The sequence below is a fragment of the Rattus norvegicus genome, chromosome 10, assembly GCF_036323735.1.
Source record: "Rattus norvegicus strain BN/NHsdMcwi chromosome 10, GRCr8, whole genome shotgun sequence".
In the NCBI taxonomy this organism is placed as follows: domain Eukaryota; kingdom Metazoa; phylum Chordata; class Mammalia; order Rodentia; family Muridae; genus Rattus; species Rattus norvegicus.
Window position 1 is genome coordinate 101,006,272 of NC_086028.1, and position 13,063 is coordinate 101,019,334.

The window sequence follows — 13,063 nt, forward strand, 5'->3', positions numbered from 1 at the left end:
AGCCCTGGGTTTGAGCCCTCAGTTCCCTAGCTGTGTGACCTTGGGCCGGTTAATTTCGAGGCTCTTTCAGTTTATAAAGTAAGGTCTGCATCTTGCAGCCATAAGAGGCCTTAAACTGCCGTAGGCTGAAGTAGTTTTTGAAAAGGTTTGTGGATTTGTCTGGAAGCTTGAAAATGGAAAGGCACAGACAGAGTGTGTGGAGATTGGAGGGCCAAGCCAAGCCTGCCAGCACCCAGGAGAGATGGGGCAGAGTGGGACACCTTCTTTTGCCACTTTTTCTCTGTCCTGGGGGCACCAGGCAGTGAGGTCAGCAGGACAGAGTTGTAAGGGACTTATCGCCAGTGACTGAAGTGTGAACTGAAGACTGAGAGGCCAAAGCAGCAGAGGAAAGACAGGGAAGGGAGGGGAGGTGCATGCCCCTCCCCCATCTCTGCGGTCCCCAAGAGGCTCTTGAGCAGGGATCTGTTTCCTCGCTTCCGTCTGACAGCCACCGGCAAACTGGGGCCAGAAAGTGACCCCCCCCCCCGCCAAAAAAAAAAAAAAAAAAAAAAAAAGGTAGCCGTCAACCATGGGTCTTAGGCACGTCTGTTTTATTTCCACTGTGTTCCAGTCTAGAGGCCTACCATCGTCCGACAGGAAGGAAACAAGATGGGTAGGGTCTGTCCGTACCTCCATCCATCCCTAGCTCAGGTTCCCTCCTGGGCCTAAACCCACACTGGGAGGTTAACTGAGGCAGAGCTCAGAGGGCCCTGGAAAGGCCACAGGTCGGCCTCCAAGCCAGGACAGTCAGCACTGTAACCCAACTGCCAACCCAGCACAGCTCTTCTTGTACGGTGGGGTCTGGGGCCCAGGTTCAGTGCCCCAGCAGCTGCAGCATCTCTCTTCGATCCACCAGCTTCTCCCTTGGTTTCCCAGTGCCCTGGCCTCGAGCTACTTCCTCAGCATCCAACTTCTCCCAATCTGAGAAAGAGACTGGCCGGACCCCTGAGGTGGATAGAAAGACAAGCTAGTGCCATCAGTCACCTCCTCTGAGTCCCTTAGGGCCCTCCTCCCAAAGGGTAAAGTTCCGAAGACAAACCACACGTCCCACCCCCACTCCCACCCCACTCCCACCCCACCCCCACCCCTAGGCCTCAGCATTAGGTTCCGACCTCGATCACTGAGCAGGGCTTGAATGGCTGTATAGCCAGGTCTGGGGCCAGAGGGCAGCAGCCCGGCCTTCAGGTCCTTCAGCAGCACCTGGCTGGTGAGGAAGCTGTCTGTCATGGTTGTGGTGATGACACCTGTGGGTCCCCTCTTCACCCAGCCACTGCAGTAGAGGCCTGACAGGGGCAACAGAGAGAGCTCGGCTGAACACTGCCTGGCAAGTCCGCTTTCCAAACTATACACACATACACATGTAAACATTCTTCCATGTCTCCCGGGAGACCTCACAGCATTATGCTCAACTGGCTCGCCATGACAGCTGTGTGTTGTGGTTGCCGCTGTCTTGGTTTTTCTAAACAGGGTTTCTGTGTAGCCCTGACTGTGCTGGAACTCTGTAGCCCAGGTTGGCTGCCTACAGATCTGCCTGCCTCGGCCTCGGAGTCCTGGGACCACAGGTGTGCGTCTTTACGTCATTACGTCACCACGCCCAGCCCATGACAGAGTCTTGTTTTACCACACCCCCTCTCCCTCCTTCAGCTTCCGTGTGGAAGAGTCCTTCCCTGGGGACACGAGCTCCTCACAGTTCTGCAGACGCTTAGTAATATTTGCTGAGTGGATGAACAGGATGGGTGAGCCAAATGACGCTTCCCAAGGACAGGGGGCGATCTCCCGACAGCGTCAGCACCGGCCCAGGGAGGGCCTCGGCAGACTTTTACTGAATGATGTCCCAGCTTGGCTGAGCTTGGGAGGGCTCCGTTCTACAACTGGGCCTGCTTAGACCACATCAGTGTAGACTGCGTGGTCCTGGTACTCCAGCCTCCCATCTACTCAGCTGCCCCGCCTTCGCTCACCGTCTCACCTGGTGCATTCACAACCCGGCCCTCTGTGTTGGGGATGATTCCAAGCTTGGGGTCAAAGGGCACGCTGGGGTCGATGGGACGGCTCTTATACCCAACACTGCTCAGCAGCAGCCCACAAGGGAGGTCCTCCACATCTCCCGTGGGCACTGCCCGTGTGGACTCACCAACACCCTGTTGGGGAGAATGTGGGTAACACCAGGATGGGATGGGGCACTCCTAAAAAGGGGAAGTCTGGGTAACATGAGACTCACCTCCAGTCTGGTAACTGCCAGGCGGATGCCTGCTACCCGTCGACCATCTGGGGTGGGTAGCACCTGCTGGGGGCTTCGGAAAAAGCGGAGGCCCCAGGCCCGAGAGGCCAGTGCCCGGCGGGCAGCCTCTTCCACTCCTGGCTTCTCCGTGGCTGTCCGAAGCAGCAGCTCTGTCAGCCGTTTCCTTGGACGGGGGACATCTGTCAGCAGTATAGAATATTTCAGGAGTGTCCCTCTGGTCACCCTCCCCCAGGCCTTATTTAACCTTAGACATCCTCTTCCTGTGAGCTGGGGGGACTGGACTTGGCCCCTCACCCTTAATTCTGTCCTGGAGGCCCAAGAAATCCGAAGGATCCAAAATGGGCTGGGTTCCTGGCAACTGAATCATCTCCCGAAGCTCCTTGAGGGTGGGGGTGGGGCAAGGGGAAAAGGTCAGGTCCAGAGCCCTGAGCACTCCTAGACCCACCAGAGTTCAGCCCTGGTGGGAGAAACTATCAGCAGTGTGGGGAAAGACCACAGCCTCTGGCCCTGCCCCTCCCCTGTTCCATTCAGGGAAGCAGCTACTCCCAAGGGCTCTGCAGAAACTCCAACATACATGAAGTAGGAAACCTTTACTTAGAACCCTGGCTCCTCCCCTTCTGGACCCAGTACCTTAATGGTGAAGGCTACTTGCAGGGGTCCACGCCGACCCACTATCCACACAGTCTTCACCCGACTCTGCCTCAGGACCCCCAGTGCAACCTCTGTGATGTCTGTTTTCTGGCACAAAAGGAGGAGGCTCTTAGGGCCAGGCAGAGCGGAACAGGAGACAGAGGCATGGGTATCTCTGTGAACTCGAAGCCAGCCTGACCAACACAGTGAGTTCCAGGACAGCCAAGGCTATATATTTGACCTCGACTCAAAAGAAGGGGAAGGGGTTGGGGATTTAGCTCAGTGGTAGAGCGCTTGCCTAGGAAGTGCAAGGCCCTGGGTTCAGTCCCCAGCTCCGAAAAAAAAGAACCAAAAAAAAAAAAAAAAAAAAAAAGAAGGGGAAGGAGGGCTTGACTTGGAAAAGGGGGCTTTCGAGGTTTGTTGGTCTCCTCACTCTGATTCAGAGAAAGCCATGGGCCCAAAAACTATACTGCTGCTCCTCCTGGTGGCCACATAGAGCATTGATACCAATCCTGCAAATGGCTCCCTAGGCAACAGTACTTTAGCAAAGGCTTCCACCCCGTGTAAGGTTTTACTGACAGCCTATCACGTGTCCGGAAGAGAACTAGGGGCTTAAGGAGGCAAGAACAGTCTGTGGGAGCTAAACAGGCTAGTTTGGAAGCTCACATGTTCTTATTTTGTGGGGAGAGAGATACTCATCGAATCTCATCATTGCAAACCTAGAGAAGTGAAGCAAGATTACAGAAAGGAAGTAAAGGGGACTAGTGGCTGAGCACATATCACAGAAGGGACACCCACACAGGACAGCCTGGAAGACCTCTTGGCAGAAGGACTAGCTGAGCCAAGAATGAGAAGTGGGAGGAATGTAAATTCTTTTTTTTTTTTTTCCGGAGCTGGGGACCGAACCCAGGGCGCTCTACCGCTGAGCTAAATCCCCAACCCCGAATGTAAATTCTTAACTAGCAGGAGGTCAGTCCAGATGTTCCAGAGCAGGAGAATGTGTGTGCCCAGGGTACACTGGGGTGTGAAGGTATCTATCTTGCCTAGGCTCCTGCAGGAGACAGGCACTGGGCTGTTGGGAGGGAAGAGACTCCACCCCAGCCCCCACCGGCAGGGGCGTTCTTTCCTCAGTGTGCGCCCACCTCCATCCCTCCAGCCTCTGACTGACCCCTCACCTCCAGGTGCTCAGGTGGGGTCAGCAGGATCCGGGCCACATCCAGAGCCACATTCCCTTGCCCCAGAATCACAGCCGTGTCACAGCTCAGATCCGGAGCCAGCTGGAAGAGAAAGGTCCCTATCCTCAGTCCCAATTAGGCTAACCTCATCTGCAGACACCTTAGGCCATGTCTGCTGTGGCCCCAGGCTGCCCTAGGCAGTCCGCTCTACCCCACTTCCCTTTCCCCACAGCCCCACAGGTCTCCACAGCTGATCTGCCTCAGTCATTGACATCTCACATCAACCTCAGCCTTCTCCTCACTGCCTTGATCTCAAAATCTAATACCTTGGGGATGTTCTGACTCCATCCGGAAGCAGCAGGGTTGTCCCTCAAACTCACCTTCTGGTTCTCAGGAAGCCCATTGTACCAGCCCACAAAGGCCCGGGCTGAGACCACTCCAGGCAGCTCCTCGCCAGGAATTTCCAGGGGTTGGTGGTCCTCGGCTCCATAACTCTGGGGAAAGATGCAGCCACCACCCATGCATGCCCAAGGCCTCAGTACCAGGCACCTGCCTCCCTGTAGCCCCTCTTCTCATAGCCGCACCCCTCCACATAGGCACTCACCAGAACCACAGCATGGTAGGCTTCCCGAAGCTCTGGAACGGACACGTCCCTGCCCACCACCACATTGCCCCGGAAGGCACAGCGGTCTGAGCGGGCTGTCTGTGTAAATGTGTTGATGACATTCTGTCATGCAGCATGAGGAGAGGGACGTTAGAAGGTAGGGAGCGTGCCAGTCCCATTGTCACCCCTGATCCCCAGAATGGAGCCTGGGTCCCATCACACAGACAGCCAAGGGTCGTTCTATTATGTCAGGGAGCCTCTCTACCCTCATCTTTATTGTCTCCAATTCCACCCTCCACACCAGGCGACACCCACCTTTACTTCAGGATGGTCAGGTGCCACACCAAAGCGCACCAGGCCGAAGGGGACGAGCTGCTTCTCATAGATGTCTACGTGGGCCCGGGTGTGGTGCTGGGGAAGAAACACAGCTGGTGGGTTCAAAGGGGAGGCTGGGCCCCTACAGGGCCACCCTTCCCAAGACAGAAGGTCAGATGCAACCCTGAGCCTCAGCCTCCTTCTCTGTGAACGGGGAGGCCTTGGGTGAGTCATGGAAAAGAGTAGTCAGGGTAACACCGACCTTGCCCTGACCTCCTCCACCCAGCTCAGAAGGACTCAAGGTGGATGAGTTCCTGCCTATCTCCCCTGGCCTTCGTCCAAATCTGTTTCCTTGTACTCCACTGCCTGCCCCAAGTCTAGCCCCTCTCGGGCGCCATCTGCCTTTTTGCCCTCGGTCAGCCCCTAAGTGACCTCCCAAATCTTATCTCTCAGACTCCGTGGAATCTGAAGCGATGGATGGAGCTAAGGAGAGCTCATGGAGAATTGTAGCCACGAAGTCCACAGCCCCGGAGCCAAGCCCAGTCCCACCACTAACTGCTGCGTCATGGGGGAAAGGTTCTGTGCAGTAGAACGCCGGTCCCTCTGGATCACACTAAAGGCTGAGTGAGTCAAGAGCTCAGCCTGCGGCTCCCCCAGAGTGAGGACACAGTGGACTCACTCAGGAGCCTTACGGCTGTGGCTTTCACAGTGGACTCACTCAGGAGCCATGCGGCTGTGGCTTTTCTTGTTTCCCAGGGTCACAGGACAGGGTTCAAACTGCTTAGCCTGCTGGTCATCCCTGACACAACCTCGTCTCACCATCTCCATCTTCCACTCCCTCCCGCCTCCCGGACACAGGGTTTTCTCCCACCATACCTCCACAGTAGCCCTGATCTCACGCAGACCCATCTTCCAACCCCCCCCCTCCTCCTGCCAACTGGTGTTTCTCTGGCTCCTTCCCTAAGACGGACAGTCCCCGAAGCACCCCTGCTCTGGGGTCCCCGGTTCCTCCTGAACACACACCCACCATGTCCTAGGGAGGTCTTACCTACTCCCTCCTGGGACCTCAAATCTTGTAGGTCTCCCCTTCCCCTCCTCTCACCCTATCTCTTTCCCCATCTGAGATCCAGGATGCCTGACTCCGTACATCGAAGCCCATTCCTTGTCCCCTGCCCTTTCCCCCTGTATTTCCATGTCCCTTTCATCCCCACCTCTGGAGCTCCGGCTGCAGCCCTCGGCCTCCCCTTTACCCTGATCTATTCAGTCCACATCCTTCCCCTCCACTCTCTTGCTCTCTGGGCAAACAGCCCTGAGTAGGTCTACCCATCAGAGTGAGCATTCCCAGTGAGAAGTGGGCTGGGGGAGTAGCCCATCTATCACCCATGAGGCCCCGTGTTCAATCCCCAATGGAGGCTTCCTTGTTTTTCCTTCCTTAAATATGTTTTTTTTTAAAGTTATCTGTTTGTGTGTGTAGCATATGCACGTAAGTACAGGCACCTGAAGAGACCAGAAGACGGGTTCAGAGCCCCTGGAGTTACAGATGGTTGCGAGCCAGCTGTTGTGAGTGCTAGGAACCAAACTCAAAACTTCTTTAAGAGCAGTGTGCACTCTTAACCGCTAAGACATCCTCCCTCTCCCATTTACTTGAGCTGACTCACTGAGGCCTGTTTTCTATATCTGTGAGTGTCAAGATCTCCTCCCAGGGTGTTGGCTTAAAATTGCTGATTCTGAGAGTCCCAGTCATAGAGTTTGGTTAAATCTGAGCTGGGTCCAGAAATGCTTATTTGAATAAAACCTCTCCATCAGGGAATAGGGAATTGCTCCAAGAAAGCCACTCAAGTCTACAATGTGGTCAGTGGTTTCTAGGTACCCTGTGATCTGGGCTCTCACCCTAGCTCTCACCTCTTCACCCCTCATATACTCAGTGGCCTTCTGGAATAGGCTCTGGGAATGATGCTTAAGGGGCCACTCTCCTTCCTCTGGCCTTTGTCCTCATAACTCCTCATTCCTGAGGCACTCCTGCTATTCTGTTCTCACATGCTCCGTGAAAGGCAGTTTAGACACCTCTCTAGGCTGGGCTAGCGGCCACCCCTAGCCTAAGTTCTAAAATACCTTGTAAACCTCCAGCTAGAATGACAGCTCTATAAGTACACCCTCATGCCTGCAGGTCAAGACCTGACCCGCTGAGAAGATACCAAGAAACCTGCCTTCTAGGTTCTATTCCCTCACCCTCCCTGACACCAACCACACCACCCACCTACCCACCACAACCCTGAGAACTCCTGAGTTTCCATCCCAGAGCCCAGGCTGTCGTTCATCAGTGGCCTTTCACTCCAGGCTGACTCATCTTGGGGCCAGCGAGCTTGCACAAGCTTGCGGAAGCCCACATGTAGTGCATCTCAAATGTGCATTCTCTGGGGGACAGCTTCTGGTCACGCTGACCCATGCATGTTAGTGTAGGTAGCTGAGGAAGTCAAGCATGGGTCATTTCTCAGCCAGAGGTCTCCATGACACCCTCCTAGTGTCAGCCCCAGGTAACCCAGGCCACTGGGTCACCCTGCCTTTCAAATATCTGCATATGTTATCAATATAATCATTGTCCTTTCTTCTGTCCTGCTGGTATTACAAGCCCCTCTAAAGTTCAGACATTGTCTCCTCTCAGTCGAATTCAGTATCCCTTACTTTTTAAAAATACTTCCTGGTTTTAGTTATGTAGGTTGCACATGTGCAAGAATAAAGGGCCAAGCAGAGGCCAGAGGAAGACCCTGGGTTCCCTGGAGCTGAGTTTTAAGCCACTGTGTGGGTGCTGGGAACCCAATTCCCATCCTGTGGTCCTCTGTGAGGCAGCAAACACTCCTAACCATGGAGCCTTCTCTGCAGGCCCTGCCCCCTTCCTCTTTTGCTTTAAGGTCTGAGATAGAGCTTCCAGTACATCTGGCAGCCTTGACGTCCTGTCTGGCAAGACTAATACTGAAAGATTTGAGACCTTGGCCTTTAATGGGAAAAAAAATGGGCATAGGGAGGGCTGTGGCTGTGGGGAGGACTGTGTCTGTGGAGAGAGCTGGGGCTGGGTGGGAGGGCTGGGGTTGGGGGAGGGCTCAAAGCTGCAGGCAAGATGGCCTTGGAATGTAAAATGCAGGAGATGAAGAAGCATTCTGATAAGGGGAGGCTAAAGACTGGAAAGACTTCCCTGCAAAGCAGGGGACAGCTGCCCATCTGTCCCTGACCATCATCCATGGGACAAATACATTTCTCTCACAGTTGAGGTCCTAGGGACCCTCAAATATACCTGTGGAATCAGGTAGGAGGGACACAGCCTACGTGAGTCGGAAGCCCCTTCCTTGTCAGGCAAACCAAAGGGCCCCCAGAATTGGGGCAAGAAATGAACGGTGCGGTGTGAAAGGAACCTGGGGGGAGGGACTGACTTACCTTCAACAAGTGTTGGGCTGTGTAGAAGCCAGCTGGGCCACTGCCGACCACACAGATCTGAGGGGTTGTCTCCTGTGTGGAGAACTTCTTGCAGAAGCCAGGGGCTAGGCAGAGCAAGGGACAGCAAGGTCAAATCAACAGTCTTCTACCACCCCAAGCCAATTCTGTCCAATTGCAGTTTGCCCTTCAACCTCACCTGCATCTTCCTTGTTCTGTTCCTCAAAGCTTCACCATTTCATCTGAATGCCAGAGCTGTCTTTATCCAGAACCCCATGCCTCACCCATGAACAATAACGATAATCTTCCCGACCTCCTTATCCCCCGAAGCTGTCCTGCACAGCACTTCATTTTTCTTGTGAGGTTCCCTGTGTGATCTCACGTCTTCATATCCCCATCACGTTTCTATCTTGCTTTTTCCTATCCCCTTTTCCCCCACAGAACTCTATTATTGTTCATATCCTCACCTCAGATTTGCCTGTCACTTCCATTCACCTCGTATCTCACATAAGGACCTCCTGGTCTATCCTTTTAGCCTTTACTGACCCGTCTTACCCAGGACGTCTTATATCTCACCGCACAGAACCTCCCTTCTACACCACTCCCATTTCTCCCGCAAGAGCAGACACCTTCAGCTTTGCCCCTCTCCAGCCTTGCCTCAGGTCCGCTCGGAACCCCACTCTTGATCACAGGCCTCCCCTCGCCCTAGTGCAGCCCCAAGAGCCCTGCTCCTACTCGGAGTGCTCCTGGAGGGAAGCGGCCGAACCCCAGGCCACGCGGACCAGCTCCACCAGCGCCAGCAGCGAGGAGCCATGGCTGAGAAGAGCAACCCGCCGGCAGAACAGCTAACAGTGACTCCTTAGTGGCTGAGCGCAGGTCGTGCAGCCCGCCGGAGACGCTCCTCTGTTCCCGCCCATCACTGTAGCCCCGCCCCAAGCCTCGCCTCCCCGCTCGCTTACAAAGTTCAACTCTGATACTTCACCAGCATTTCCAAAATAACCCCGCCCCCAAGAAAGCCACGCCTCCATTTTACTAGGACCACGCCCCCAGAAAAATCCAACCCTCAAAAGCTTAACAAATTCTCCAGTCTTCCTTCTCCCTTCAGATGCCGGAAGTCTCGATTTGAAGAAACGCGAATCCTCTATGCTGTTTCAGTTGCTCTTGGAGAAGTGAGCCAATTAGAAAGAAGCTTACTTTACGTAAAGCTTGCCGCTTGCTGATGACGTACGCCGTTGCCGTTGCCTTTTGATAGGTTCCTGCTTGAGTGATTTTTGTATCAGCCAATCAGTAGGTCAGATCCCGGAAGTCTCTCGTGTTTCCCTCCCTACCCTCAGGGCTCCTCGATTTTTAAGTCTGGGTGTTGAACTGATGTGGCCAGAGCAGGAAAAGTATTAAACTCTCAAGAGCTTGTTTCTAGTCACTTCCCATTATGGGGGAGAAAACACGCGAAGAGGTTCCCCTCTGGCACTGAGAACAGAGCCCGACCTTCAATCCCGATCCAACAGTACAGGGATCAGGGTGAGACCGTACCTTAGGGGGGAACTCAAAAGCTCAGTACTCAAGTTAAATCATTAATATTCCATATTTTAAGAGAAACTTGATGCAGAAGCCTAAAAGCAATATCTTTTTAAGTTTTTTCGGAGCTGAGGACCGAACCCAGGGCCTTGGGCTTGCTAGGCAAGCGCTCTACCACTGAGCTAAACCCCCAATCCCTTTTTAAGTCTTTTTTACATTTATATTTTTTTTCTTTTTTTCGGAGCTGGGGACCGAACCCAGGGCCTTGTGCTTACTAGGCAAGCGCTCTACCACTGAGCTAAATCCCCAACCCCTACATTTATATATTTTATTACATTATTTATGGGGGCCGGTGTACCCATGCCACAGTGCTCGCATGTATGTGGTAGTCGGGGCGGTTTATAAGAGATGGTTGTCTATTCTACGTGAATTCCTGGGTATCAGACTCGTTTAAGGCCTGGGGACAAGCAACTTTACCCTCTTGGCGACCCACAAATATTTTCTTCACAAGGAGAGTAGAATGCTTAATGTGCACAAGACCCTGGGTTCGATCACACCACCAAAAATATAAGTATAATAAGGGCAGGATTCATTGTCACCTCTGACCAGACATGCCCAATGCTTCTCTGGGGGCCCTTCTTCTTGGAAGACTAACCTGTCATCCCCACAACATCGGATTTCTTGTTTATTCTTGTTGAAGACCAAACCCAGGGACTTAGGAGAAATTGCTCTACCTTTTAACTGCTCCCCTTCTCCTAGCTGAATTTTCTATTCCATAATTCAGCTACAGGGCTAGCCTGGGCTACGGCGTGACACCTGGTCTCACAAAACATCATACCACATCTTTTGTGAGAGGTAAATGGCCGTGGGAACGTCATCATACCAACTGCGACTGGCCTGACTGGCCTGACTGGCCTGACTCTAATGTGGGTTTCTTGGGCCAGATGAATGGCTGCTGTCAGCTTGGGGAACTTCATGGTGAGTCCATTTGGACATTTAGGTTGGTCTGTTGGAGCCGTGTGTAGGAGCTTAATCCAGAAGTCTCTCCTGTTTTATTTTTCATATGTTTTTTACACTATTTTAAGAATGTTTTGGGCTGGAGAGATGACTCAGTGGTTAAGAGCACTGACTGCTCTTCCAGAGGCCCTGAGTTCAAATCTCAGCAACCACATGGTGGCTCACAACCCTCTTTAATTAGATCTGATGTCCTCTGGTGTGTCCGAAGACTGCTACAGTGTACTTATATATAATAAATGAATAAATCTTTAAAAAAAAAAGAATGTTTTTAGCCAGGCTGCAGTGGTTCTTTGTGGAGGCAGGCAGATCCGTGAGTTTGAGGCCAGCCTGGTCTACACAGAGAAGACAAAAGAACAACAACAAAAATCAAGATTATATTTGTTGAAGTTTAGCATACAGAGAAGTGCACACATTATAACCATAGTTGATGGATTATGAGACCATAAGGTATAAAAATGCGACCCAACACCTAGTTTGAGAACCAGAGTACAGTGAGTATCCCAGAATCCTCTGCTCTACTAATCACTCCCCACTGTTTTTGTTTTATTTTGTTTTGTTTTGTTTTGTTTTGTTTTGTTTTGTTTTGTTTTTCGAGACAGTGTTTCTCTGTGCAATCCTAGCTGTCCTGGAACTCACTCTGTAGACCAGGCTGGCCTTGAACTTGCAGAAATCTGCTTGCCTCTGCCTCCCTAGTGCTGGACCAAAGGCGTGCACCACCATTGCCAGTTTCTCTCTCTATTTTTATATATACACCCGTCTCTCTGTCATGTGCTGCCACCTTGGAGATCAGAGGGGCTTCGGACCACCAGAGCTGGAGTTCCGTGCGGTTGTGAACCATCCAACATGGGTGCTGGGAACTGAACTCTCATCCTCTGCAAGGGCAGCAAATGCTCTTAACTACTGAGCCATCTTAAATGGTGACATAGTTAACATTTTGTGACAGACAATCACTTGCTTATAAGTAAAGTTTTAATGGGACAATACCATGTCCATTATAGAAATATATTTTTATTAAGTTTTTTGAAAAGTTTATATAATGTATTTTGATCCTGTTCACTCCCCATTTCTCCCCCAATCCCTCCTAGATCCACCCCACAACCAAAACTTCATGGTGTTCTTGTCTTTTTTTAATAACTCGCTGACTCCAGTTCCTGTTGTCCATATATTCATGGCACGGTGGACTTACCAGGAGCCACACCCTTCAAGAAAGCTGACTCACCCTCCCCAGAAAACATCAATTGTCAGAACAACCTCGATTGTCAGGAAAACCTCAGTTAGCAACAGGAGCTTGTCGACTCTCCTCCCCTTGTGGCCTTGTGAAAATGACTCCCATAGGCTCATGGGGAATGGCACTATTAGGTATGGCCTTGTTGGAGAAAGTGTGTCACTGAGGGTTGGCTTTGAGGTTTCAGATGCTTACGTCAGGCCCAGTGTCACTCTTCCCACTCCCCGTGGATCCAGTAGAACTCTCAGCTCCTGTCTGCATTGCCACCATGCTTCCCACCCCAACAGTAATGGACTGAATGTCTGAACTGTAAGCCAGCCCCGATTAAATGCTTTCCTTTGTGAGAGTGTCCATAGTGTCTCATCACAGCAATAGAAACCCTAGCTAAGACGCCCCTCTCTCCGGTAATCCTCGCTGGCTTGATCTTGTGTGGGCAGCCACTGGCCGATGTGAGTTCGTTGGTGCAGGAGCCCTGTCATGTCCAGATGACAATGTTCTGCTCTGGTTTTCCCCGACCTTTGGCTCTGACAGTCTTCCCGCTCCCTCTTCCATGGTGCTTCCTGAGCCTTGGGGGCATCTCCGATGGCACAGGTGAGTAGTTGTGACAGAGATCGTATTGTTCACAACACCCAAAATGTTTATCTGGCCCTTTTCACAAAATTTGACACCCCGCACTGGACTGCAGGCTTCATGAAGGTAGTGGGGTACAGGGGAAATCTCATTCCCTCCTCCCCAGAGCATCACACAGTACCTACCATCCAATGGTTAGTCATAAGGAATTTCTTTTTCTTTTCTTTTTTTCCTCTTAGACAAGGTCTCACATAGCCCAACCTAGCCTTGACTTGCTATGTAGCCCAGGATGACCTTGAACTCCTGAT

The 13,063-nt window shown here is 52.3% G+C and overlaps 1 protein-coding gene across 2 annotated transcripts; it reads right to left on the reverse strand.

The window, feature by feature from the left end:
- Positions 1 to 573: 573 nt before the first annotated feature.
- Positions 574 to 9,311, reverse strand: Fdxr (ferredoxin reductase). Of its 2 annotated transcripts, none has more exons than XM_039086911.2 (12): positions 8,628 to 9,311; positions 8,432 to 8,535; positions 5,003 to 5,098; positions 4,688 to 4,810; positions 4,464 to 4,577; positions 4,084 to 4,185; positions 2,909 to 3,016; positions 2,573 to 2,657; positions 2,258 to 2,457; positions 2,006 to 2,177; positions 1,152 to 1,322; positions 574 to 984 (listed from the first exon to the last, which is right to left on the reverse strand). In XM_039086911.2, the coding sequence occupies exons 8-12, from the start codon at positions 2,643 to 2,645 to the stop codon at positions 854 to 856; spliced, it is 747 nt and encodes a 248-aa protein (XP_038942839.1). In that variant the 5' UTR covers positions 2,646 to 2,657; positions 2,909 to 3,016; positions 4,084 to 4,185; positions 4,464 to 4,577; positions 4,688 to 4,810; positions 5,003 to 5,098; positions 8,432 to 8,535; positions 8,628 to 9,311; the 3' UTR covers positions 574 to 853. The 2 variants fall into 2 exon arrangements, with proteins under 2 accessions (XP_038942839.1, NP_077067.1); NM_024153.1 differs by having other exon boundaries at positions 575 to 984; positions 9,164 to 9,264.
- Between the last annotated feature and the right edge of the window lie 3,752 nt (positions 9,312 to 13,063).